Source organism: Oncorhynchus masou, chromosome 15 (assembly GCF_036934945.1).
Source record: "Oncorhynchus masou masou isolate Uvic2021 chromosome 15, UVic_Omas_1.1, whole genome shotgun sequence".
Classification (NCBI taxonomy): domain Eukaryota; kingdom Metazoa; phylum Chordata; class Actinopteri; order Salmoniformes; family Salmonidae; genus Oncorhynchus; species Oncorhynchus masou.
In genome coordinates this window covers 65,741,184-65,767,419 of record NC_088226.1, presented here as the reverse complement: position 1 = coordinate 65,767,419, position 26,236 = coordinate 65,741,184, and the positions used below count along the sequence as shown (strand labels likewise).

At 41.8% G+C, this 26,236-nt stretch overlaps 3 protein-coding genes across 3 annotated transcripts in view; all 3 read right to left on the bottom strand.

Annotated features, from left to right (window-relative positions):
- LOC135556670 (switch-associated protein 70-like) overlaps positions 1-5,340 on the bottom strand; it is a 28,512-nt gene extending 23,172 nt beyond the window's left edge. The window contains exons 1-2 of the mRNA XM_064990047.1: positions 5,189-5,340; positions 3,880-4,020 (exon numbers count right to left, since the gene is read on the bottom strand). Coding sequence (XP_064846119.1) covers positions 3,880-4,020; positions 5,189-5,284 — 237 coding nt within the window. The 5' untranslated portion in view covers positions 5,285-5,340. The remainder of the gene's footprint in view (positions 1-3,879; positions 4,021-5,188) is intronic.
- A 224-nt stretch (positions 5,341-5,564) lies between these two features.
- Positions 5,565-11,759, bottom strand: wee1 (WEE1 G2 checkpoint kinase). The gene is made up of 10 exons (XM_064990046.1): positions 11,690-11,759; positions 10,563-11,576; positions 9,800-10,011; positions 9,373-9,436; positions 9,023-9,195; positions 8,161-8,429; positions 7,713-7,900; positions 7,429-7,599; positions 6,888-7,033; positions 5,565-6,635 (listed from the first exon to the last, which is right to left on the bottom strand). Exons 2-10 carry the CDS (start codon positions 11,055-11,057, stop codon positions 6,479-6,481), a joined length of 1,875 nt encoding a protein of 624 aa, XP_064846118.1. The 5' UTR covers positions 11,058-11,576; positions 11,690-11,759; the 3' UTR covers positions 5,565-6,478.
- A 675-nt stretch (positions 11,760-12,434) lies between these two features.
- znf143b (zinc finger protein 143b) lies at positions 12,435-26,190 on the bottom strand. The gene is made up of 16 exons (XM_064990045.1): positions 26,111-26,190; positions 21,271-21,384; positions 20,808-20,891; positions 20,478-20,573; positions 20,156-20,236; positions 19,712-19,905; positions 19,187-19,249; positions 18,804-18,920; positions 18,534-18,609; positions 18,286-18,411; positions 17,059-17,238; positions 16,637-16,864; positions 16,181-16,326; positions 15,749-15,898; positions 15,097-15,243; positions 12,435-12,751 (listed from the first exon to the last, which is right to left on the bottom strand). Exons 2-16 carry the CDS (start codon positions 21,374-21,376, stop codon positions 12,668-12,670), a joined length of 1,878 nt encoding a protein of 625 aa, XP_064846117.1. The 5' UTR covers positions 21,377-21,384; positions 26,111-26,190; the 3' UTR covers positions 12,435-12,667.
- Positions 26,191-26,236: the final 46 nt, after the last annotated feature.

Here is a 26,236-nt window from a genome sequence, read left to right as displayed (position 1 = left end):
ACATGGCCAAGACCCTGTTGACAACGATGAACATGCAGATGAGCTTCGCTGAGACCGTTTCTGACAGTTTGTGCAGAAATACTTTGGTTGTGCAAACCTACAGTTTCATCAGCTGTCTGGGTGGCTGGTCTCAGATGATCCCTCAAGGGAAGAGGCCAGATGTGGAGGCTGGTGTGGCTACACGTGGTCTGCGGTTGTGAGGCCAGTTGGATGTACTGCCAAGTTGTCTAAAACGAACGTTGGAGGCAGCTTATAGTTGAGAAATGAACATTCAATTCTCTGTCAACAGCTCTGGTGGACATTCAAGCAGTCAGCATGCCAATTGCACACTCCCTCAAAACTTGAGACATCTGTGGTATTGTGTTGTGTGACCAAACTGCACATTTTAGACAGGCCTTTCATTGGCCCCAGCACAAGGTCCAACACTTTACATGTCGCGTTTACATTTTTGTTCAGTGTACGTTTACATTTTCAGGTATGAGTTTCCATGGTTAAGGCTGGGCAGCACATTATACTGGACAGTGGATTTATTTACAGGTCACCCTTCCTGCCTTTGGTCTCCCATACAGAGTTTTAACCAAGCCCAGCCCTGCTTAGCTTTGACATGTCACTGACTACTACCAATGTACTACTGTGAGAATGATTGTTGAGGGATCTCAAAATAGATTCACTGCTGCTATCAAACTCATTCCTCCTCCTCCTCTCTGCCGCTGTTTCTCCTCCTCCCGCTCCTTCCGATTTTCCCCTTCATCCTCCTCTTGCTCCTCCTCACAGCAGACAAATCCTCCTCTTCTTGCTCCTCCTCCTCACAGCGGGATATGCTTCTTTCTTCAATAAGTGTGTCAATGACATCAGACAGTTGTGTGTCCCATGAAATGTGTATGTCCCATGTATGCGAGACCTTCTAAGGCTTAGCTTACATGACTCTTGTATGTTTTTTAAATAATACATGCAACATTTCTGTTTAATGTTACGACCTCTAATTCAGACATTACAAGAATCTTCTCAGTGTATTTGCTGCCGTATGTATTAGTTCCAGGTAGAACATACAGGAATCTTGTTCAATTCTTCTGTGTCTTTTCGGTGGATGGCGTAAACAGAGTAAATCCCATTTTAACGTAATAGAATTAGCCAGTGGGGAACTTATGGAATAGACAACGCCTGGAATGCAGTTTTAACCAATCAACATTCAGGATTAGACCCACCCGTTGTATAAATCCACAATAATAAGATGACATATATACAAAATAATAGCATACTGCTATTATTATTATTATTGAGTAATTTGTTCGATGTGTCTCTAATTTCCCTCCCCCTCACGAGGTGGTGGGGGAATATTTTACAACAGGGCTGTGTTCTGCAGGATAGAACATTGTGGAACGTTCAGTAAAAATTATGTACAATAAACATTACTCTTTGACATGTAGAATGGGCTTAATGTCAGGTCAAGTCATAACATTTCTCACTGCAACCCTCCACAGAGTTTGCCTATTGAACGTGGCCCAGGTAAGAATCAGGTCAATGAACTAAGGGGAAACAGGTGTGGCATGTCTGCCTTCAACATCAGCAGACACTATTTATAGAGCTGTGGTTTGTTTTGGGTGAGTCAAAGATTTCACAGTAACACCAACTCAAGGGAAATTTAGTTTCACAGTAACACCAGCGAGGTAAGCAGAAAGACGATGCGGAGGGAGGAGCAATAGAAGTTGTGAAAGTGGCATTATTATGAAATAGCAGCTCTCTCTTTGTCCTCAGAATGTTGTGTCATGGTCATCTCGTTCTCGCTCTGTACTAGCTGGTCCAGACTGAGGTCTCTCTCTGCCGTTCTCCCACTCTCTGCACCTTAATAATGGGGGCCTTGTCAAGGCCCCTCCAGCACCCAGTCCTGCCTCTCCACTGCAGATACACATGCTCGTTAGTATTCCCTGCAGTGGAATGTCCAAACAGGTTTACAAACAGTCTTATCACTGTCCTTGGCCCTCCAGGAGACGGAAACTTCCTACCGTCAAATGGTCACACCACAGAGATGCCTGTTGTTACTGTCGCGCGAAGGCAGAGGACAGGTGATTCAAAAGTAATTGTGAAATTGCAAACAATGTACAAAATTATATAGAGCCTATGTGTTAGTCTATTGTGAAACGTGGATCGAGACGAGACTAGCACGGACAGTGGTTGAACTAGCAAGACATGAAATGAGGAAATAATTCAGCCACAGCAGCCTTAAAAATGTTAACTAAATGAAGGTCACATGTTCACAGCCTTGAACTATTTTGGTGCTCTGTTGTTTGTGTAACCTTGCTTTCTTTTGTTCCCCTTCTAACAAAAGAGGAACAAATTAAGGTCCCAATTAACAATGCATTCCAGGTTTCTACAGGGTCAGTTGGCTTGGAAGAATGATGTGCTCCACATAGTGAGCGACTGCTGAGTCCCAAATGACAGAATGGGGAATTCTGTGGAACAGTCAGCGATGGACTTGATTGCCTCTCCGCCTGAGTCACTGTAATTGTCTGACAAGTGGAGTGAGTCAGTGAGGAAGGCACACACACACACGACTGTTAGGATGGAGTCTCCCTGGGGAGTGGGGGTGGTGCTCCCGACCTGTTTGGTAGGGTCATATCCACATGGGTGGGGAGACTCTTGACGTTTGCCCATGATGTCATATCTAGGTTCCTGAAACCTTTTTGTTGTATTAGAGGAATGAGAGATCGAGGAAGTGACAGGAGAAGATATATTAACACATCAGAGAATAGAATGGGCTCATGTACCGTAAGGTGTGTTGTAAAATCCCTTGTCATCTATTTCCTCGTGTGTGTCATAGGAAGCACTTGAACAGTAGATATCTGCCTTCAAATGGAAATCCCAGACTATGAAATGCGCACAAAGTCCAAAATGGGTTCTTACCAGGAACATTTTCAAAGGTTAACCAAAAACATTCAAATTTTAAACTGTCATTGATTACAATAAATTCTGTAGTAATTATTTAGAACACACAATAATTCTGTCATGAAAAACAACAAGTATGAAAACAAGTATGCCAAAACATTTACGATAACTCTGTGACATTTCACAAGAATTAGCCTACAAATTGTCATCATGGTAACCTTTAATATAATCAATAACTACAAAACTGTCCCAAAAGCTCCCCTCTGTGAAATGAACAAAGGTGTCTTGCTGTAGTAATTCTTTCTGACACCACTGAAAAATTCCACAGAAACCATAGTAAGCCTTTATGACAGCAGAAACCATTTCCAAATGTGACATGGTAAGTTTACACACCTTTATGACACCTGTAGAAAGCGGCAAACTTGATTTGCTAACCCTCGATGACCCATGGGCTCCTGAGTAGTGCAGCGGTCTAAGGCACTGCATCTCAGTGCTAGAGGCGTCACTACAGACCCTTGTTCAATTCCAGGCTGTATAACAACCAGCCGTGATTGGGAGACCAATAGGGTGGCGCACAATTGGCCCAGCGTTGTCCGGGTTAGGGTTTGGCTGGGGTAGGCCCGTCATTGTAAATAAAACATTTGTTCTTAACTGGCTTGGTTAGTTAAATAAAGGTACCATTTTTTTTTATTACACAAGAATACTCATATTTATGACAGTGGCAAAGGAATGCCTATCTGTCACCGAGGTATCCATGTTGTGATCCTTTACTCTCAATATAATTACCCATTTGACCAACAATAGAATCACTAACATTTACTGAAGTCAAGGTTGAAGATGTCAAACTAAGGCAATGGAATTCTAACCTTGTCATCTTTATCCTAGACTTCAGTGACCCTTTATCACAAAACAGTAAAACATATAAACAGCAGTGAGTGAGAGAATGATTGACTGAGGGACATAGATACTCTACGTATTACTGTATGTGCGGCTCACCTTGTCCAAAATGAACTTGTTCAAGTAGGGCATGTAGCCCTGAGTAGAGACAGGGCCTACGTCGTCATGTTTGAAGTGCTCTTCAAGGGCCACCGGGTCATGGGGGATTCTCATCACAGTGCACAAGCTATGCGAGAGCACCTGCAAAGACAAAAATACCACTCTTATCAGGACTTCACAGTTTACACAGAGGCAATAGTTATATTAAATGCAGCAACAACGCCCAAACAGCATATATTTCTACTTTGAACACATCAGTCACTGGGAAGGTTCCTAGTCAATGACACCAGCGGTTACAAAACTTTTTCACTTGGAGGCCCCCCCTTCCAGCTTTCCGGAAACAATAACTCGTCATCGCCCCACTCCTGCAATTCTACACCTTTTGTCACGGGGTGCAAAGTACATTTTGCAGTTTTAAAGCATATTTTCTTGCAATACTATACATTTTGCCATGTCTCTTTTGTATTCTTGTGATATTTGAGTGACTTGAACATCTACTACAAAATCTATGGGCTAAAAAACCTAGCTAAAAATGTTAGCTAGCTGACATGGGCAAGTTGCTCTGGACATTTCTGACTCGTTATAAATAGATCTAAAATAGGCAATGACTGACATGACAAGAGAAAAACTGATGATGCACTACCCAATTTCGAAATTGCACCTTGTGCAGTCTACTATTACAACTATTAATTAATCACATCAAATTATTTGACTTTACCCTGAATGATTTCAGCACTATGGTACTGATAAGTGCCCTTCTCACGAAACTAGACCATAAACAAGCTAAACACACAACTCTGCATATATGCTGTTTAAATGTTAGGCTACTTAGACAAACACTTAACATTGATGAAGTGGCTGTTATAGTAGGCATAACATGACGTGGATTATGAAGTAAGCACCGTAGGCTATAGATCTCGTCAGCAAAAGCGTCATCTCAACAATTTATTATTCTGTTTTAAAATAAACAAAATACTCCGACAATCAGTTAACGTCCACAGGTGTGCCATACCAAGAGGTTCCCTTTAACCATACACAAGCAGTTAAAAAAAAACACCATTGACTTATGACATGCACCGTGTCTGTGCTGTAGTAATATGAAGGCAGACAATGATTTGGGCTAAAATGACATTTCAAATGCATCTTCGACTATTAAGTATCATCCATCCAAAATCAGACGACCTTCACTTTGATTGCAACCTTTTTTGGACGCTCAAATAGTTTCTGCGTGTAACTTTTTAATAATGAAGGGAACGACGTGCCTCGGGGTTGTTTGACAAACACTATCTAGGTAAATATAATTCCATACCTTTAACTGTGATTTGGACACTTTCCCACTTTTGTCCAGGTCCAACGCTGTAAACGCGTGCCATATTGGCTTTAGAAGTTCGTCTCGTAGTGCCATTGAGATGGCTGCTTGCTTGACTAAAAGTAGCTCGTGTTGCGGAACGTTTTTCTCATAATAGGATACAATGAGACAGTCACGTGACAAGCTGCCAGACGCTTGTCCACGAGTGTCAACGCACATTTTAGTTCTGCATTTCCTCATGGCAGCTAGTCAAAATACATCTAGTAGATTAGTCACATTGAACTGAATTGGTTACAACGTACCAGGTGTGCGATAAGGGGGTAATACAGTCATGTTGGGCCTTATGTAATATGTGACATGAATTTGAAGACCAGCATGAATTTGATAAGAATTTATTAAAAGATAATGTACAGGCTATAACAGAGTTAGAAACGGAGAACCTACAGAACAATGATTTATTTAATGCTACATAGGCAGGGTTGAAGCTGGAGGAAGTTGGAGGCTATACTCCTGTTTAATTTTGGCAAAGAAAGCACTTTTTTAAAACCAGGTTTGATAGACACCATTTTCTTACATGTATTGCATGATACATTTAAAATATATATATAGTGGATAGTTTAAACAAAAAAAATGTGTTATGGTCCACAATTTTGTCCACCAAATATGATAATGGATGCAATGATTTAAAAACTACCCTAATGGGAAAACGAAAAATCCATTAACCCCGTAGAACACAGACATGAATAGCAGCAGGTTATGTGGCAAGTTCCCCATTGCTTCCAAAGTGCTCTTAAAAGCATCGTCTGACAGACCCTCGGATGCCTGGAATCAGGCAGTAAGGTGCACACATCTGTGGCCTGGTACATTCACACACTGAGGGCCTCTCTGTGTCCCTCTCCATCAAAGAGCAAGGCTTTTAAGGAAGTGCATGGAGTACAGTGGAGAGCCTCGACAATCTACTTAGACTTGCGGCTGACAAAAACAAAACAGAAAAAAAAGGTACATTAACTACCTTAAGGAATGCTTGGTCTCTGTCAAGATGTCCACTACCAGAATTACTGGTCAAATATTTGACAAGTCAGTACTAATTGAGTATGGCAATGTCTCGTCTCAGTCTTGACCGAGTCCGACAAGAAAGGTCCACCCACAGCACAGAGTTTGACAGTGAAGTCTCTCTTGTGACCAGTGGAAATTGGGTCCATTTTCAGCACTTGTACCCAACAGAATACGTAGCTAGTCAGTTTTCCAGTCCATGTTCCAACATCATTGGGGGAGGGACGTGTCTGCATTTCAGTAAATGGTCAGGCTCATTGAGCGGTTCATCTTCTTGCCGATGAGTCTGGAGGTTTTGGGGTTGGGCTGGACAGTGGAACGGGTCAGGACTCTGTCTGTGGACAGAACCTTATCCTCAGCAGCAGCTTTGGCAATCTGGGCCAACTTCAGCTCCCTGGGGAAAGCAATGAAGAACAGTTAGACCAACCCTGAAAGACATTGCACCATGAGACAAACAGATGAAACCGAAAGTCCATACAGTGAATCTAATTTACAAGCCTCACCTTTTCTACATCTCCTATTGGCTCACTATGTAAAAGCATGAGCAACAACTAGCTAACCACTGCCTTTAGTGTTGACAAAAATCAGCCAGGGGGGCTGCATCAGATCCTTGTTTCACTTGGTGTCAGTGCCATTCTGTACTTACTTCTGGAGCAGTGCATTCTTGAACTTCTCTGCGTTGAGTTCCACACGGAGCTGGTCAGCAGTCATCCTAGCTGCGGTCAACAGCACCGGGTGCTTGATGAGGTCAGAGGTGGACGGCCGCCTGGTGGGGTCAGGGTGAATCATCAGCTGCAGAAAAAAAATAAAAAACGTTACCTCCTGAAAACTAGCAAATGTAAATAGCCCAACACCAGCCATTTGATTTTTGAGCTCACAAAATTCAAATGAACAGTATATCTTTCAATATCACACAGCTTTATCAGTTTGTCCAATAACAGGACAGTGAACATCACTGAATAGCAGTGGCATAGAATCATATTTTCCAACTGTACCATTATCTGGTTATAATGACAATTCTCAAATGCCCTTCTAGCCAATTAGAAACTGGTATTCAACAATGCTGTGTTATAAGCAAAGGTATAGGGTCAAGAGGAAAATGACTGCTATTAGAAAACCTTCATAACCTTCTTAAATTAACCTGTCACATTTCAAAGGAAACGCTTATAGGAACATGAAGTTCTTACCTTGAGTAGACTCAGGAGTTCCTGAGAGAGCACTTGTGGGATGGGTGGCAGTTTTCCCTGACGGATCTCGTGCCACTTATCCCCATTGGTGGGCAGAGGCTCTGCCCCCGAGGCACTGATAACAGTCAGGGCCAGGGCAAAGATGTCCGCCTTCGTCAAGTTACTGTAGTCCTGAAGGAAAAGTTTGACGTGATTAGGAACGTTGTAAAGAATCATTTGAATTACCCTGGATTTCCAAATAATAATACTTTAGCTGGGGCAAGTTTATAATGGAGAAAACTCACCTCTTGGAGGACTTCATTTGCCAGGAACCTGCTATCGCCTTCTTCAACTTGAGGATTGTTCACCCTCGTCACATGGCCAAGGTCACCTATTTTGTATACCACACTGGTTGCCAGTCCATCCTTTTCGTCCTCCTCTTCATCACATGCGTCTACACTGCACACCGTCTTACGTGAGATAAAAATATTGCCTGAAAGAGAGAGAATACACAAATTCATTTTTGTTGTCAATGACTAAGTAAAAACAAACACTTCAAACAAATTGCATTGAATTAGGGATGTGAATCAAGATTTTCTCCTGTTAACAACTAAGCTGAATTTTTTAAGTAAAAAAACAAAACAAACTGTGCTGGTTTCTCTCGTCTCCACTGTTAACTAAACATCCACTTCATTATTACAAATCCCATCTGACATTAAAGTTCATGCTTTTCAACCTCTCAGTGGTACTTACTAGGCTTGATGTCCATGTGGACCAGCGAGGATGAGTGGATGTACTTGAGCCCGCGAGTCACCTGCAGCAGCAGGTCCTTCAGCTCCAGCTCCGATAGGAAGCCGAGCCGCCGATAGTTCTCGGCCGTGACATCTGAGAGGGTGCCGCCGTTGCAGTACTCGTTCTGGATGAGCATATGGTCATCCTCTGCCCAGGCTGAGTAGTAGCGAACCACGTGGGGGTGCTGGCCCAGCACAGCATGGGCATACACCTCCCGAAGGGCGTTCTGCCTATGGGTGGAACGCAGATGTAGTTAGATTAGGCATTTCTTCAAGTTGGTTAACTGTGGTTAGGATAACTAACATTATTGATTATTTCAAGGACCGTTAGAGAATAGACATAAAATACTATTCCCGAGACTGGTTGGAATACATAGTGACAGCAACAAAGGGAGGATGTCAGAATGGCTTCAGCAAGAGTACCCATACACAATATATACTGAACAAAAATATGAACTCAACACCTGTTGGTCCCATGTTTCATTAGCTGAAATAAAAGATTCCAGAAATGTTCCATATGCACAAAAAAACTTCTCTCAAATTTTGAGCACAAATGTGTTTGCCAAGATAATCTATCCACCTGACAGGGGTGGCCTATCAAGAAGCTGATTAAACAGCATGATCATTACACAGGTGCACCTTGTGATGGGGAAAAAAGTCCACTAAAATGTGCAGTTTTGTCACAATACAATGTCACAGATGTCTCACGTTGAGGGGGCTGACTCACAGGAATGTTCAACAGAGCTGTTGCAAGAGAATTTAATTTTGTAGTAGGTCAGTATATTTAGAGCGTGCTCCTGTTTCAGATAGAAACTCCAACTTACTCATCCACAGAGCCTGCCAGGGGCTTCTTTGAACGCTTGATAGCATAGATGCAGCCGTCCAGTCTTTTGACACACTTGAAGACGGCCCCATACTCCCCGCAGCCGATCTTCTCCAGCTGGTGGAACTCAGAGGCGTATCTGGACTTCATATTACTCTCCATCAAGGTGATTCTCTGAGGATGGAGAGGAGGTTTAATAGAAAATCACAATAGTCTAACTAAATGTTATTTGGATTATGTTATCCATCTAACTGGATATGTATAGGTTGAGAGCTTTGCTGAATAACATGCCTGCGAGTGAACCAAGTTCATCGCAATGCTATAAAGAAATCAGGATGGTGAGATAACTACCTTTGGCGGAGGAATGATTTCTTCGGTTTCAGCGTCACTCGCCTCCATGTTCTCACCACAGGAGCTGAATTACAAAAAAAAACGAGACAAAGAGTTTGTTAGCATACATTCCAACCACCAGAGGGCAGCACTGAGGCCTTCACACACACATGGCAGAGTTCATTAGTGACCATGACATGTCTTGGTTTCCTGCCAGACTTTTGCCTTACTGATGCTTAGTCAACGGATTTAACGATTCCAGCTAGCAATAACAATGGGTTACAATCTGTGTGTGCCGACATATGGACACATCTAGGTATCAAATGAAAGCACAAAAACATAAGTGATCAATTGTTGTCTGTTGAATTTGGACTAAGTCTAATACTATCTAAAACAGGTGAACTAACTTATTTGGCAAAAATAAAGACAGGATAAATGAGTGACATACTCATTCCAGTGTGCCCTCTTCCTGTTATTCTTCTGTTGAGTGGTAGACTGGATGAGAAGGGCTTCCGGGGTGAAGGGGTTGATGTTGACCAAAGGGGTCTGGCTTCTCCTACTGTCTGGACCAGATTTTCCTGTGGAATCCACATTCCTGAAGAGAGCCACTCTCCTACTTGAGGACACTGAGCTGGCAGTTCTGGCTTTGTTCAGCAAACTCTGTGAATGAAAATATTCAAGACATGTTGAGACACTTAGAGAGCAAACTATTGTGATAAAGTGAAATACCCTTAATGAACTGAAATAACACATATAAATAACTAATTTGGGTAAAGTTGAGGTGAAATTTAAGTGAAAGTGTATACAAATATGCCTATCAATGCAAAATATTGATGTTGACAAGGATTCCAGAGTGGATAACTGGGAGCATGTCCAGCCATGAAAATGTCTAGACTTCGAATCAATGACTCAATTTGCAAGGCTGACTGCTGGGTTATATAATTGTATAGCACTACTGAAAATAGGTCATTGGGCGGTTACTATTATTCAACAAAAGCTACCTTTAAAAACATTTTAAAAAGTACAGATTCAATGAGTCACTATGTCATGCTGCCAGCCTTTTGTACAGTCCTACAAAAATGCCATGCATCATTACTACGTCATAAATGTTAGCTAAGTATGCTACAATGCATTAACTCTGTTGTCAAAACAATATTAACAAATTGTTGGTATGGTACAGCTTGGAGGTTTTCTGGATCAAATGGTCAAACCTTTGGTGTGTGTGGAGTATCAAAAAGGCGAAGTTTTCTGAAGGTTTTGTGTGGAGGTGTGTCGGGGCAGTCTGGAATAGGTGAGCTCGAGCCTTCCCCATCGTCCTGAATGTATGACCGCTCCGGTGAATTGCCGTACACCCGAGAGCTTTTCCGTGGTGACCGGGACCCCTTCGTGAAAATAACGCTACTGGGGGACTGAAGGTGAGACGGAGAACCGAATCCCTCTTCGTCCCATAGTTCCACATCACCGCGTTCCCCAGTCCGATTCAGAGGGCTGCTGTGTTCGAGTCGTTTATCAACACTGTCCCGTAGCTCATGCATTGGAGAGTCCAGTTCTGTAAAGCCCGATTCTGCTCCTGTGCTGTTGTTGCCGTCCTCAATCGGGTCATCCTCTTCATCACTCGGTGCAAACTGTAACTTCTGACGTATTGGTCGGGCGTTTGGAGATGAACTTCCATGCCGACGACGGCAACTGTAACTCTGCATTTTCATTTAAAACCAGGCTATCGCTTAAAAAAAAAAAAAGTGTCCGTTTATAGCTAACGGTGTAACGTTAACCAACTGTTCGCTAGCTAATCCGCGTAATTACTATGCAACTACTGTAGTATGCATATAATCACCGTAAAATAAATTAATGTAGCTTGTAATATCAAGTCAGTCGGCTAGCCACGCAGCAAAGTTGACGCTACTACCTGGCAAACGAGAAGTATGGCAAAAAAAAAAATCAAACTTCCACCGAAATCTCCCTGACGTTCAGCGAACACTTTCTCTTGATGACGGGTCGCAAATTGTAGCATACATCTCAAGCAAGTTTATGTTCATCTGATAAATTTGCTCCGAAGATGTGTCGCTAGCTATACAGTTAGCTTACCAGCTACACGCCCCTGCCGTGGTCACTCCTACTAGCTATAGCCAAGTTAGCTTATAGGTACCGGAAAATGGCTGTGGCGCACTGCAACCCCTTCTCCAGAACCCAGCGCGAATAGAAAAACATCAAATCCGTCGGGGTACCTAAAAAAAATAATCCCAAAAACTCGCAATGAAATGACTTGGTTATCTTAAAACGTTACAAACTATAAAAGTGTATTTTCACAACAAATCATTGGCTAGCTATGTTTACATACATTGATCTAGCGAAACTCAGCATCGTTATGAAGCGCATGGTGAAGGGCTTCCCGCGACCGTTGGTCAGATGATCTACTCCTCAGCCAATTGGAGCGAACCATGCGCGTTTAAAAGATAGGCGTTGCAGTAAGTGCTACGTCATTTACATTCTCTTTGATGAAACGTCAATTTGGCGCGAATGATCATCTTTCATCAAGTTCCAAGCGAAGCAATCAAATTAAAAACCCGTTTAACGGGACTACTTTCAAGGCCGAAGTTAATTTTTTTTGTAAAAAAATCGGAAATTATTTACATAAAAATGTAATACCAGGCCATTATGAACTAACTGATCGTAGACATACAATTGTCCTTATACATATGTATATATGTATTTGGATGGATCTGCATGAAATAGGTTATTTGCATGAATAATCATACATTATTGGAACTGATCTACATTTCAAGTTTTATATGACTCGTGTTTGGCATTAAAGATGACATTTTTCAGTTGAATGTTTAGATATAGCTCTTAATTTAATATTCTCATCCACACCTTGTTGCCATAGGCTTTCAAGACTTAATTTCAATAAATCGGCAAGATAGATCATAAAAATATCTATATATCTCAAGATTGTGTCCACAACATTTAACTAAGTGGTAGTTGTTCTATGCATGTCTCAATAAAACTGTAAGGTAATGGGACCAAGGGGTTCATGATGTTCTGTCTTTCTCTGTTCCCCAAACAAACTTTATGTACACAGTATATTGTGTGATCAATCTTTTTATTACAAAAAAAAAAAATGAGTTAGCTGTACATTGCAGTTGCACAATAGAAATAATTCTGTCCTCACCAATGGCTGAAGGAGCACATTAAATTCACATAGGACTCTAGTTATCAAAACACACATATATACATATATATACACACATACAATTATTGTAGAATCTAGAAAATAGTTTAGACACAATTTATTCTTTGCTATTAGTTAATTGTGGAGTTAATCGTCCAATCCAGTGGTCTCGCCTTGCTGTATTCGCGACGCTATTCTGATGGCTTCTTCCAATGATGGTTGATCACGGAGCTAAAAAAACAAAAAAAACACCATATGTTATTAGAAATTAAAGTGTAACATATTTAGCACAAGTTTAATCCATTAATCTCCCCACCACTCAAACCCACTACCATTTCCTCATCAGTATTATTGCCCTTTTGTGTGATTAACGAGCTTGACAGGCTGTTATACCACAGAGGGATTAGAGAGTGTTTGCATTTTCATTAGCATGACAAGAGGGCAGATCGAAGCAATCAATGGGTTAACAAGCCAGTATATGTATCTGCCCACTTTGGCTGTTCCAGAACCCCCTCAGGCAGAACAATGGCTTGCTTTGTTTAACACCTTGTAGCACTGAAGTGATATTAGTCCTAGGGAGCTTTGAACTTCTGAATGATTAACTGTTATTGACTTACTGGCTACATGATTTCAGTCTAATTTCTCACAAATGTTTTCATTATTATTAACAGAACAGGTGTTTATATAAAAACAAACGTTTCTGTGACAAAGTTTACTGTTGCAATTCATTTTGTTTACTACATATCAACGTTGACATTTTATTTAATTACCAAATGACCCAAAACAGATACAGGGTGGAGCCTGGAGGTTACAAGTGGAAAGAAACACTTTGCCAGGGGGACTGGCTTCCTTCTGTACCTCATGATAAGATTCAGAATGTAGTAAATCACGTCAATTCTAGGTGTTTCCTGGAGTAGCAGGAAATACATGTCCCAAATGGCACACTTTACCCCTCATATGTTGCACTACTTTTGACCAGAGCCCTGCTAAAAGAAGCGCACTATATAGGAAACAGGGTGCCATTTGGGACACATACTGGTAAGCAACAAGCCACTCTGTGGGATCAGCCTACTCAGTAGTGGGCCACAGGGCTAGAGGCAGGTGTCCACTGGACCTCGATTGCATAGAAACCACAGTCCACACATTATGTGACTATAGGCCTTCTTTCATTAAGACAGTTAGGTCAACACCAGAACTGGAGAGTGGTCACCACAACCCTTGGCACACAGCTCCTGCTAAACCCCAATCCAACCCCACCTACCCATCAAGTTCACCTGAGAGTTTAAACAGCAATACACAGAGGTTGGGTGGGGAGGGATTAGCCAATGGCAAATAGCTCAGGTTTAATCTTTGCTGATGACTCTTTGTTTGGTCTGAAACTCATGTGAATATCATCAACGGCAGAAATATCCGGCAAAACTACGGGGAACATTTAAACAGAACACATAATTTAAGACGGATACTGAATGAATAGAGCAGGCGCTGTCCTTTTTTTCACATGGAATCTCCTCTCTCATACATATATATATTTAAATTTATACCTGCAACATCAGGTAATGTGATAACCAAATACCACAGGCTGTGGTCTTCCAATGGTAGCAAATTAATAATTTGGGGCAGAGCCAAGCTAGAGAGATTCTATTGGTGAGTTCTAGCATGTACATGTATATATCCATTACATAACACCTATTCTGAAGTCCACGCAGTGCAATTACTCAACTCACCCTTGCACTCAAACTAAACAACATCATTTTTTTTTTTAGAAACTTTGTCAAAGGGTAAAGGCTAATTTTTTTTTTTTTTAAATGTCCACTAACAGATAGTAGTTTTGGGAAGAGAACACATTGAGATAAAATGTTTAATGGATGAGAAAATTTGCAGAATGTCAGACAAAATCCATCTCGCTCAATCTTCTCCGGCCACTGGGCTTCCCATCGTCACCATATTTGGTAGTGAGTGGAAATGCCAACCGTATGCTTCAGGTTTATACATCATGTGAAACATCTGTGATCTTACCTTCCATCTCCCAAACCAAGTAGCTCGGTAACATGTTCACCAAAGCTGTGTTTACACAGCCATCTGAAGAACCCAATTCAGGTTATATTCTGATTGACACTCAGTTTTACATGTGACCTCTATCCGATCTGTTTATTCACACGTAGCCTCTCAAACTGAGCAAAGATGCAACGCTAATTTCCTGTCACTGCTCCTTTAAATTTTGTGGTGGTTGTCATGGTAACAGCAGGTAATGTGAAAGATGTGTGTGTGTGTGTGTATATATATATATATGAAGCATCAGGATTGAGATTCACATACGAATGCACTTACACAGGCAGCCCAATTCTGATCTTTTTCCACTAATTGGTCTTTTGACCAAACAGGTAAGCTCTTTTGCCAATAATTGGCCTTCCTGTGTAAACGCAGCCTAAAGATCAGATTCTGTGTTGTTTTTTCCATTTACACATTGGGGAAAAGATCAGATAGACCTAGGTATCAGATTTGCCAATACACTAGAATTGGGGTAACTGTGTAAACGCAGCCTAACTAACATCCATAGGCTGCTCATTATGGCATACCTGTACAGCGATGTGAGTGCCATTGGAAGTAGCCAATAGGGTGACTGGTTGAGGGCTTGAAGACACCATCTGGTGCTCCTGTTCCTGGATAAAATCCACCTCCTCCACAGTCTGGAAGGTGGTCATATCTGGGGTCATAATTTGCACCTGCAGAGGACAGAAATAACATTCGAAAAAGAGAATACAGAGTATAAAATATAGAATGCAAAAATCAAAGACACAAAGACTTTTCTCCGAAGTGAGATTGATTAGGCCTGGAAACATTTTGTCCCTTAAGTCAAAATAAATCCTGTATTCTGTGCGTTTATTATTATAAATATTGTAGATTACATGTAATTATGCTGTAGTACGTTTTGTTGTTGGTCACTCATGTTTTGAAAATATATATATATATTTTTATAAATAAATCCCACATGTATTGGGAGTCTGTGGAATCTTTATTTTCTTTTTGCTGAAGGTATACTTGGTTTACCAACATCTACCCAGAAAAAAATCGTAGGTACATATATTTCTGTTTTTTCCTAGTACATAGAATGGACATTGGCAGTAGTGCAGATGGGCAGCAACCCGGAATATAAAAACAATAAAATAACACACCCAACTTTACATAAAAATAATTATAACTAAACATTCTTTAATAATTGATTTATACCTGTCCCTCTGTACCATCCTCTGTCACCATGGTGACAGAATGCCCTTGTGACATCAGCTCATGGGCTGGGATGGTGATGGTGGTACCTTCTTGTGTTACCATGGTAATTGTACCGCCCATCGCTTGCAAATCCGCCTCGGAGATACTGACCTGAAGTATAACAAAATCAGCTCGTTTCCTACTACTCCAACCGTCACAACACGCACTCATCAACATACATGTACGAATGGTGTTTCTTCATGTCCTCTATAAAAGAGTTATTGAAGAACAGTTCCTTTTACGCACCCAGCAATGCATTATTTAAGTTTAAAGATCATTCTTTCCAGCGAAAAGACATGAAAAGCAAAGAATAATATAAAATCCATCCATATGCAAGGGAGAGAAGGTGAGCCAATAGTAGGCGAAACACTGATGTGTGACATGGATGCTTACCTGCTGTGTTGTTCCATCCTGTGTGACTAGAGACACTTGGTGCTGTTGCCCTAGAACCTCTGGGGTCCCTACAGACACCTGTTCCAACAAGGAGTCCTCCACCTCCACGACAGATGTGTAGGTGACCTCGGGATCATCAATGGCATCTGAATCAGACAGGGAAAACAGGGTCAAGCTTAGAAAACCACAGAATAAATGAATAGGGTCAGGTTTAACGTGTTGATGACAGGTCGTCTGAGATTGAATGAGGGCCAATGAAAGTCATCTCCGTATCCAAGCAATCATTGCAATTAGTCAGTATTCAACATAATTTAAGAAATCAATGATTTCATCATTCGCCATTTCTTTAGAAAGAGGTAAACTGCTATTCTGTCTACTATATGTCACAGCTGAGTATAGAGTGCATTATTACTTTTCTCTCTCATTATGTGCACAGGCGTACACACAAACACTGACCTGTGGGTTGCTCAAAGTAGGCCTGGTGCTCCTCTTCGATGGGCTCCGTGTCGTTGTGCGCTGTGCGCTTGTGCATAGCCAGGGTGGAGATCTGTTTGTAAGTCTTCCCACAGTAGTTGCAGTTGTAGGGCTTGCAGGGCGTGTGGACCACATGGTGCTTGTACAGGCTGGAGTACTCCGTGAATCGCTTATCACACCCTGGCACGGTGCACACGTAAGGTTTCTCTCCTGGACACATGGACAGGTACAACACATTGTTATCATTGGGCAAAAAAACTACACAGTCAAGGTATATTGTGATTGCTTCAAAAAAAAAAAAAAGAACATGACATTTTGGTCCAAAAAGTCTCCATCAGACAGCTCCTTCCTATATGGCCATGTAAATAACATGTAACGAAGAAGCCTAGTATTTTGGTACATGCCTGTATGAATCCTCATGTGGTTCTTGTAGTTGGTGGCGCTGGCGAAGGATCGCCCGCAGCTGGGCTCAGCGCAGTAGTACGGCCGCTCTCCAGTGTGCGTGCGGATGTGAACCTTGCGGATGTTGGAGGTGGTGAACGACCGTCCGCAGCCCTCAACAGGACATTTGAATGGCTTCTCTCCTGAGAACAACACAAGGCAGGACAAACAAGAGTAAGACTACGTCTCAGAATGTACATTAGACATAATGGGGGTTTGAGAGTGAGAAACCTGAGATCTATCAATGGCCTATATTGAAAATAGCAACCTGACCCCAACACAAGGCAGAGGAGACAGTGACAAAGAAAACTCAATAGGTGGAAGAATAAGTGGAACCCATCCTCTTCCTTGCACCAGTGCATGTCTACCGGGAGTGTGTTGCACCAGTGCATGTCTACCGGGAGTGTGTTGCACCAGTGCATGTCTACCGGGAGTGTGTTGCACCAGTGCATGTCTACCGGGAGTGTGTTTCACCAGTGCATGTCTACCGGGAGTGTGTTGCACCAGTGCATGTCTACCGGGAGTGTGTTGCACCAGTGCATGTCTACCGGGAGTGTGTTGCACCAGTGCATGTCTACCGGGTGTGTATTGCACCATAGCATTTCTCCCGGGAGTGTATTGTACCAGTGTATTGTACCAGTGCATGTCTACCGGGAGTGTGTTGCACCAGTGCATGTCTACCGGGAGTGTGTTGCACCAGTGCATGTCTACCGGGAGTGTATTGCACCAGTGCATGTCTACCGGGTGTGTATTGCACCATAGCATTTCTCCCGGGAGTGTGTTGTACCAGTGCATGTCTACCGGGAGTGTGTTGCACCAGTGCATGTCTACCGGGAGTGTGTTGCACCAGTGCATGTCTACCGGGAGTGTGTTGCACCAGTGCATGTCTACCGGGAGTGTATTGCACCATAGCATTTCTCCCGGGAGTGTATTGTACCAGTGTATTGTACCAGTGCATGTCTACCGAGCGTGTGTTGTACCAGTGCATGTCTACCGGGAGTGTGTTGCACCAGTGCATGTCTACCGGGAGTGTGTTGCACCAGTGCATGTCTACCGGGAGTGTGTTGCACCAGTGCATGTCTACCGGGAGTGTGTTGCACCAGTGCATGTCTACCGGGAGTGTGTTGCACCAGTGCATGTCTACCGGGAGTGTGTTGCACCAGTGCATTTCTACCGGGAGTGTGTTGTACCTGTGTGTGTCCGTGTGTGCTTCTGTAGGTCTCCGGATGTTTTGAAAGACTTTTGGCAGTTGATCTCCTGGCAGCGGTAAGGCTTTTCCCCAGTGTGTGTACGCGAGTGACTCTTCAGCCCATACCCTGAAGAGGACAAAACACGGTGCCAAACAACTTTAGTCTAGAGACAATTTAAACACAAAGGAGAAATCAGCAAGGTTGTATAACCCATGAGAAGAGTTAAAGCCCTCACAGTAGCTTGCTACCTGTAGCAAACTTCTTCCCACAGCCAATGTGGTCACAGATATATGGCTTATCTCCAGTGTGGCATCTCTCGTGTACCTGTGGGAAACACAAACAAAGCTATATTACAGCAACAGTAAAAACAAACTACACACACACACACACACACACACACACACACACACACACACAAAATACTCTAGCTTTTATTAGAAGTAAGAAGAACAAAACTCATTAGACAAAATATTTGACATAGAGAGGAGAATGGTATTGAGTCGAACACAAGGCCTTGCTTTTAGATGGTGAGCAGTGGTGAAGAGTTTCCCACAGCCCTCGTGGTCACAGTGGAAGGACTTCTCCCCTACGTGTGAAACCCTTCCTGTCCTACCCTCTTGACCCTGGAGAACAATCTGAAGAGAAGAGGAGACATTAGGTCCTCATGACAAACCAGGGTCTTGTTCATTAGCCACCAAACAGGAAGAGACCGTACTAAAATACAGAGGATCTACCTGGACATGTGGAGTAAGATACGTACCTTTTTGTTTTCCATTGCAAAATGTTTTCAAAAGTTCTTTGTTGCGTGCCAGTTTAGGGTTAAAACAAAAATGTGAAACATCTGGGTGCGAGGGTTGAAAAACCCTGCTCTAATGAACATTATCCAGCTGAGTGACAGTACCTGCATGTGGATGCCATTATCAGTCTCCTCTCGGCCAAACAGCTCACTCTCTAAATTCTCCACCTGGCGAACAAGCAAATTAAATGCATCATTATATAGTGCTTCTGAATGAGACTCTCTTCACAGCAATACTGCAGCCCATAACCTTGAGTCCTCAAACTCTACTCTGGACCTCAAAGCCAGTTCCACTGCATACTTTCATTGTTCCCCTCTAATAAAGGGACTGACTTAGACCTGGGACAACAGGTGCGTGCAATTAATTGCAAGGTAGAAACAGAAAACCAGCAGACTCTGGACCTCGTAGGTAAGAGTTGGGTACCCCTGCACTATAGTAACATGGAACATTCTCTACTCCCACCCAGCTTTAATGTGTGCAGAAATAAGGGAAGGAACCAAATACTTTGTCAACCCAGTCTTTTCATGACCATGTTGCAGAGCAAAGCAGACGTGACATGTTTAGTATCCATGTCTATATGAATAAATCTATACTTCCCTCTATGGCTCTGGGTTTAGATATCACACTACCTTGGTGGTGTACTGCTCCAGCACACTGATGGTCTCTGGGTCTATGCCCCCGTCTGTCTGCAGGTCGGAGATGGTGCCGTCGGCCTGAATGGCCAGGATGGTGTTGGACTGGGGCATGTGCACCGTGTGCTGGATGTACGCCGTGCTGCCGTCCTCCAACTGCACCGCCTGCAAGCTACTCTGTTCATATGTCTCTGAGGGGGTATCAGGAGAAAGGTTAAACGTGAATAATGTGACCCCTAGTCACTACTCCCCTAGGTATTCTTGTACACCCGAGATAGAATTTGAGGCAAAACATATCACATGGCCTAACAAAGAGAAAGGTGTCACTTCTATCCTAATTGCTAATGATAAATAATTATACCTAAACCTAATGCCAATCCAAGAGAAGAAAGTAAGAGACCAGACAGAAGCTGGCCTACATCCTTGATGAACAACATTTACCTTTGGGTGCATGAATGTAGGCTGTTGTTCCATCTTCTAGCTGGACAGCCTGTCCATCTTCAAGTTGCAAACTGTCTCCTCCTACAATATAAACATGCAATACACATGGTAGTCTCTAGAAATGCATTATACACAAACATCTGTCAACGAAACACAGATGTTATCCAGGTTATGCCTGAGAAGCACAGGTCAAAAAATCAAATGTTTATTTTCACATGCATTGTAAACAACAGGTGTAGACTAACAGTGAAATGGTTACTCACGGGCCCTTCCCAACAATGCAGGTAAAAGTACATGTAAGAGTCTGGTTCATATCCTTCACCTGATTTTGGCATGGACATATGCTGGACGTATGCAGTAGACCCATCCTCCAGTTGGATGACCTGTCCGTCCATTAGCTGTCCATCTGAAAAGGAAACTACTTCTCTCAATTAGACTGAACTCTAATCAGAGCTGTCACTGAGCCACAACATACTTGTCTCAGAAGCCCCTGCTAAGCACAGATCTAGGATTAGCTTACTCCCTTCCCTTATCTTTACCATAGAGGATAAGACCTTGCATTTGTACATGGAGAAGACCTGAGGCAAATGTGGACATTTTTGCTTTTCTCTCACCTCACTGATAATGACATGAGAGAGTGATGCACGCTTACCTCTGTGGTCATGCTGTATGTATGCTGTGGAGCCGTCGGCAAGGGTTACCGCCTGTAGACTCACTGTGTCCATATGATCGCCGTCTATATAGGATCATAACAGTCAGTATTATCGTACTCAACTAAGAGCTGGTCGAGACACGATAATAGTTGTGGTGGTGCACTTTTTCTATTAGGCAGTATGTTACTTTAATTAGGTCCCATGTTGAGTTCCAAAATCCATCTACATATGTTGATATAGTGGAATGACAGTGTTGATACAGATAGTAGTTATACTGTGGGAATATGAAAGCTATTTTCCTAACCCAGTCTTGGGATATAAGCAAAGTACCAAGCTTGCTGTAGTATTTTACTCTGAACTGTGATACATACATCTAATTATATTCTCTGACCACTTCCCATTAGTAGTTGGTTTGAACCTTTGACCTCCCCTGTGTTGGGTTAGGACCCCGACAGAGCTCACCTGCCACGGTCACTGCCTCGGCCAGACAGAGGGTCACCTGCTGGCCGTCTGCATCCTGGAACTCTGCCATCCCCTGGGAGTCACGGTTTATCTGGGCCAAGAGCATGTCTCAACCTACTCAAACAAACAGGACAAAAAAAAAAACATGATTCAAGATCTGGTTCTGAATTTAGAGAACTGAACTTGAAAACCTAAAATCTAAGAAGTTGAATATATGAAACTTTGGTCAATTTGAAATTATAGTTTTGTAAACTTGATACACAGATGGATTTTTTTTAAATATCTACCATGTTGAAACTGAATATATAAATATTGAATTTGAATTTTCAATTAAATTGAATTTGAAAACAATGCAATGCTCAATTCAGTTTCAAATTATGAAATACAAGTTTAATTTAATAATTAAATTATTTAATTTGTGCATAAAAAAAAGGGGCCTCACAATCACATCACTGTATTTTTTTTGCATTCAAAATGCCGTATTTAAAAATGCAGTTGTATTCTTTGTCCGTAGCTAATGCCTGCCCATACCATAACCCCAACATGGAGCACTACGTTCAGCAAACTGCTCGCCCACACGACACCATACACATGGTCTGCGGTTGTGAGGCCGGTTAGACGTACTTCCAAATTCTCTAAAACAACATTGGAGGCGGCTTATGGTAGAGAAATGAAAAATGTTTTATTTGATACATTAGGATCCCCATTAGCCAACTCCAATGACAACAGTCTTATTTGGGTCCGACAACAACAAAAAACATTACAGACAAAAAGACTTTACAATTTACATACATTGAAAAACATTAACATGTAATGCATGTGCATCTATCAGTTACACATACATGTCAGTACATAGACAAGTAGATTACATGGGAGAAAGGCATTGTGCCGTGAGGAGTTGCTTTATTTGTTTTTTGAAACAAGGTTTGCTGTTCCCTTGCACTATATAAGATGGGAATTTCATGCACTAATGGCTCTGTATAATACTTACTGTATGTTTCCTTGAATTTGTTCTGGACCAGGGGACTGTGAAATGTCCCCTGGTGGCATGTCTGGTGGGGTGTGTATGTCAGTGCTGTGTGTAAGTTGACTATGCAAACCATTTGGAATTTCCAGCACATGAATGTTTCTTATAAAACGAGAAGTAACGCAGTCTTTCCTCAACTCTTACCCAAGAGAGACTGGCATGCATAGTATAAATATTAGCTCTCTGATTACAATGAAGAGCAAGACGTGTGGCTCTGTTCTGGACCAGCTGCAGCTTAACTAGGTCTTTCTTCGCACCACTTGACTGGACAATAATTAAGATACAAATAAAGCCTGCGGGACTTGCTTTGTGGAGTCAAAAAAGCAGAGCCTCTCCCCGTCTTTACAACGATTGAATCTATATGTTTTGACAATGATAGTTTACAATCTAAGGTAACGCCAAGTAATTTAGTCTCCTCAACACCATTCATTACCAGATTCAGCTAAGTTCTAGAACATATGGAATAACTTGTACCAAAAACAATGCTCTTAGTAGACATGTTCAAGGCCAGTTCATTATTAACACTAACATTCAATTCTCTGGCAACAACTCTGGTGGACATTCCTGCAGACATCTGTGGCATTGTGTTGTGACAAAACTGCACATTTTAGAGAGTGGCCTTTTGTTCCAGCACAAGATGCACATGTGTGTAATTATCATGCTGTTTAATCAGCTTCTTGGTATGCCACACCTGTCTGGTGGATGGATTATTTTGGCAAAGGAAAAATCCTCACTTACAGGGATATAAACAAATTTGTACACAGAATGAGAGATAAGCTTTTTGTGCGTCTGTAACATTTCTGGGATCTTTTATTTCAGCTACTGAAACATGGGATCAACACTTTACATGTTGCGTTTATATTTTTGTTCAGTATACTATGTGCTAGATGCCTTGCTTAAGTTAAGATTGATGATTAAAAACCACCCCGATTGCTGAATCATTAACCCATATTTTCAACCTGATGATAATATCTGGTACTATCCCAAAGGTTTGGAAGGCAGCCCATGTTCTCCCCCTTCACAAAGGTGGTGACCTAAATAATTATTAAATCGCTCTGCTCCTAAAATGTTCTTGCTGAGCGAAAATATTTGAATCCTTGATTAATTCTCAGCTAAGATCTTTCTTATCTTGAACTGTAAATCAGTCTGCATCCCTAGTTATAAATGTGGTTAACTGTATGGACAAGTCAATGAAGAGGGCAGCAAAGGCTTTTGATACTGTTGATCACACACTAAAATTGGCCTAGACCAGGCTGCATGGAAATGGTTTAAAAATGACTTGACAGATAGACCTCATTGTGTATCTATCGATGGTGTTAAATCAGATTTCCTGGATATTACAAAAGGTGTCCCGCTGGTGTCGATTCTGGGTCCTGTACTTTTTACAGCTTAAATTAACAATATCGACTTGTCTGTAAAAAATAACCTGCACTTATATGCCGATGATACTGTTGTGTATGCTATTGCCCCCACAGGTGACCAGGCTCTATAGTCTACCCTCATTGTATTACAGAAAAAAACTTTATAGACCTGAAAATAGTACTGAATGCAGGTAAAACTAAGCATATGTTGTTCTCTAGAGCACATAAAAATAACTATGATGATTTAAGCTTATGTACTTTGGATGGTGTCCATATCGATCCGATCGGGTTCCTGCTTAGAAATATCTGGACATATGGATAGATGAAACGCTGTCTTTTAAAAGGAATATTGATGAGTTAGTTAAGAAGCTAAGAATAAAAATGTGCTTCTTCTATAGAAATAGGTCCTGCCTCTAGCTAAATATTAGAAAGCAGATTATTCAGTCAACGGTCCTAGACTGTGAATGTGTTCGTTTTTAAGAGCCTGTAAGTAAGCATTTCACTGTAAGGTTTACACCCGTTGTATTCGGCTCACGTGACAAATAAACTTCGATTTGAATTTTTGTGCCCGTGTTTTTCTTTCTGCTTGCACTTTGTATTTACATCGATGTGTATTTTCTGCTATTCAGGGCTCATCTGTAAAAGAGACCTTGGTCACAGTATGACTCCCTGATAAAATAAAAAGGTTAAATAAAATACAAAAAATATCTAGGGCAAAAAGATGTAGCGACAGCCATTGACACTATATACACAAAATATGACGATGCCTTTAAATTATGTAGGCAACGCCACGCACATTTAAGTTAAATTCCCTTTACAAGTCAGAATGTTGCATACACTTCAGTTGAACTTACTCTACCAATTATCCATGTTTTGGTCCTTCACTTGGTTGACATTTTAGACAAAATATCATCAGGAAAGTGTTATTTACCCAACTTCAAAACGATGGTCTCGGTATGTGGCAATAAAGATTTGTTTGCTTGTGACCAAAGGCATGTGCACAAGATGGAAGAACATGCACCGACACATGAATGTAAGCCAAGTCTGCAGGTGTTTACATGGTTCTGCACATGTACCAGGTGATATCAAGTTCAACGACAGTATCGGTGTTATGATACTGATGATTTCTCACCACCGATGGAACTTTAGTTTCTACCCTTGTAGTTAGACGGAGTCGGCCTACCGCTCTATCCAGTGGTCTTATCAGGGACAACTGTTGTTGACAACTGTAGCATGGTAGCTAAGCCTAAACCGCTATGTTAATTTAATTCACCTAACCTACTGCATTAGTTCTCCTGACCTGCCAAGTTAATTATTTTAACCTGTTACGTAAACAACCCCTCTCTGGCAATAAATGATCAGTATCCTGAGTGGCGCAGCGGTATCTCAATGCAAGAGGTGTCACTACAGTCCCTGGGTCGAATCTAGGCTGTATCACATCCAGCCGTGACTGGGAGTTCCATAGGACGGTGCACAATTGGCCCAGCGTCATCTGGGTTTGGCTGTCATTGCAAATCAGAATTTGCTCTTAACAGACTTACCTAGTTAAATAAAGGTTAAATGTAAAAAAAAATAAAAAATCAATACGCATCTAAAAAGCCAGGTAAGCAATACTTCACTGTGGATGTGTCTCAAAGACCAACCACACATACAACCTGCAACAGAGTAAGTGCAAATGTTATTTTATTCAGCATTCTGTCTTGTAAAGAAAACGTAGACAACTTTAAATAGCTATGTATATTAAGTATTGGTATACACGTTTAATTTATTAGGCAACATACACTAACTTTATTTGGTAAAATGACTTGCAAGCTTGAGACAGACGCGTTGTTAACAAATGTTGCAACTTCTAAACTGGCATGTGCCAGAGCAGGAAAACTCGGAAAGTTTTTCCCTGCCAATACTAGACCCACTGAGGGCGTTTGCCCTAGCCAAAGCGGGTACTTCGACATGAGTCCATAGGCCTGCTGGTAAAATGCACATGAGGGAATACTCCGGCCAGAGAAATTTAATTGGCGGTACAGTAACCTTAAAACGTTGGGAACAACTGAGTTAGAAGACTGCACACGAGTTAACGATACATAAAGATAATCTGTGTTAAAACAAACCGCAATTCATCAAGTGATAGCCTAGCCTAAATTTGTTGAATTGGAGTTTCCCAATAGGCTACATTGACTGTTACACAGCCAGCTGTGTAGCCTAACAACAATTCGTCGCTTCATAGGAACACTATAATGGGTTGCACACGTAGCTGATAATGCACTTAGGCAACAAGAAAATCTATTGGCTAGCTAATTCAGGTTAAGAATGATTGTTCTTTGACAATCAATTTTATTGTAAAGCAGGTTTCTCCCGTCCCTCATTTACAGTCCCTGTTGTAGTTCTTCTCAGAGATGGCTGTGGGAATAATGCACACTGGGTAAAAAAAAAAATACCCAATTTATATACTAACCTCCGCAATTTTCCAACAATCCCTCCGTTCGACCACCATGCATCAGTGCAGGAAACGTTATGAGAGCATTTGCACCCGGGAACATGTATGAAGAAAGCCGTTGCAACAAAGACCAACCCCAACTGA

Coding starts and splice junctions, on each gene's coding strand:
- znf143b (XM_064990045.1), bottom strand. CDS start 21,376: ATGCTCTTGGCCCAGATAAACCGTGACTCCCAGGGGATGGCAGAGTTC. Junction 18,921..19,186: donor ATAATGGCATCCACATGCAG/GTACTGTCACTC, acceptor TCTTCTCTTCAG/ATTGTTCTCCAGGGTCAAGA. Junction 18,610..18,803: donor CCACTGCTCACCATCTAAAA/GCAAGGCCTTGT, acceptor TGTTTCCCACAG/GTACACGAGAGATGCCACAC.
- wee1 (XM_064990046.1), bottom strand. CDS start 11,057: ATGAAAATGCAGAGTTACAGTTGCCGTCGTCGGCATGGAAGTTCATCT. Junction 9,437..9,799: donor AAGAGGGCACACTGGAATGA/GTATGTCACTCA, acceptor TTTGTAATTCAG/CTCCTGTGGTGAGAACATGG. Junction 7,600..7,712: donor CAAATGAAGTCCTCCAAGAG/GTGAGTTTTCTC, acceptor CTTTTCCTTCAG/GACTACAGTAACTTGACGAA.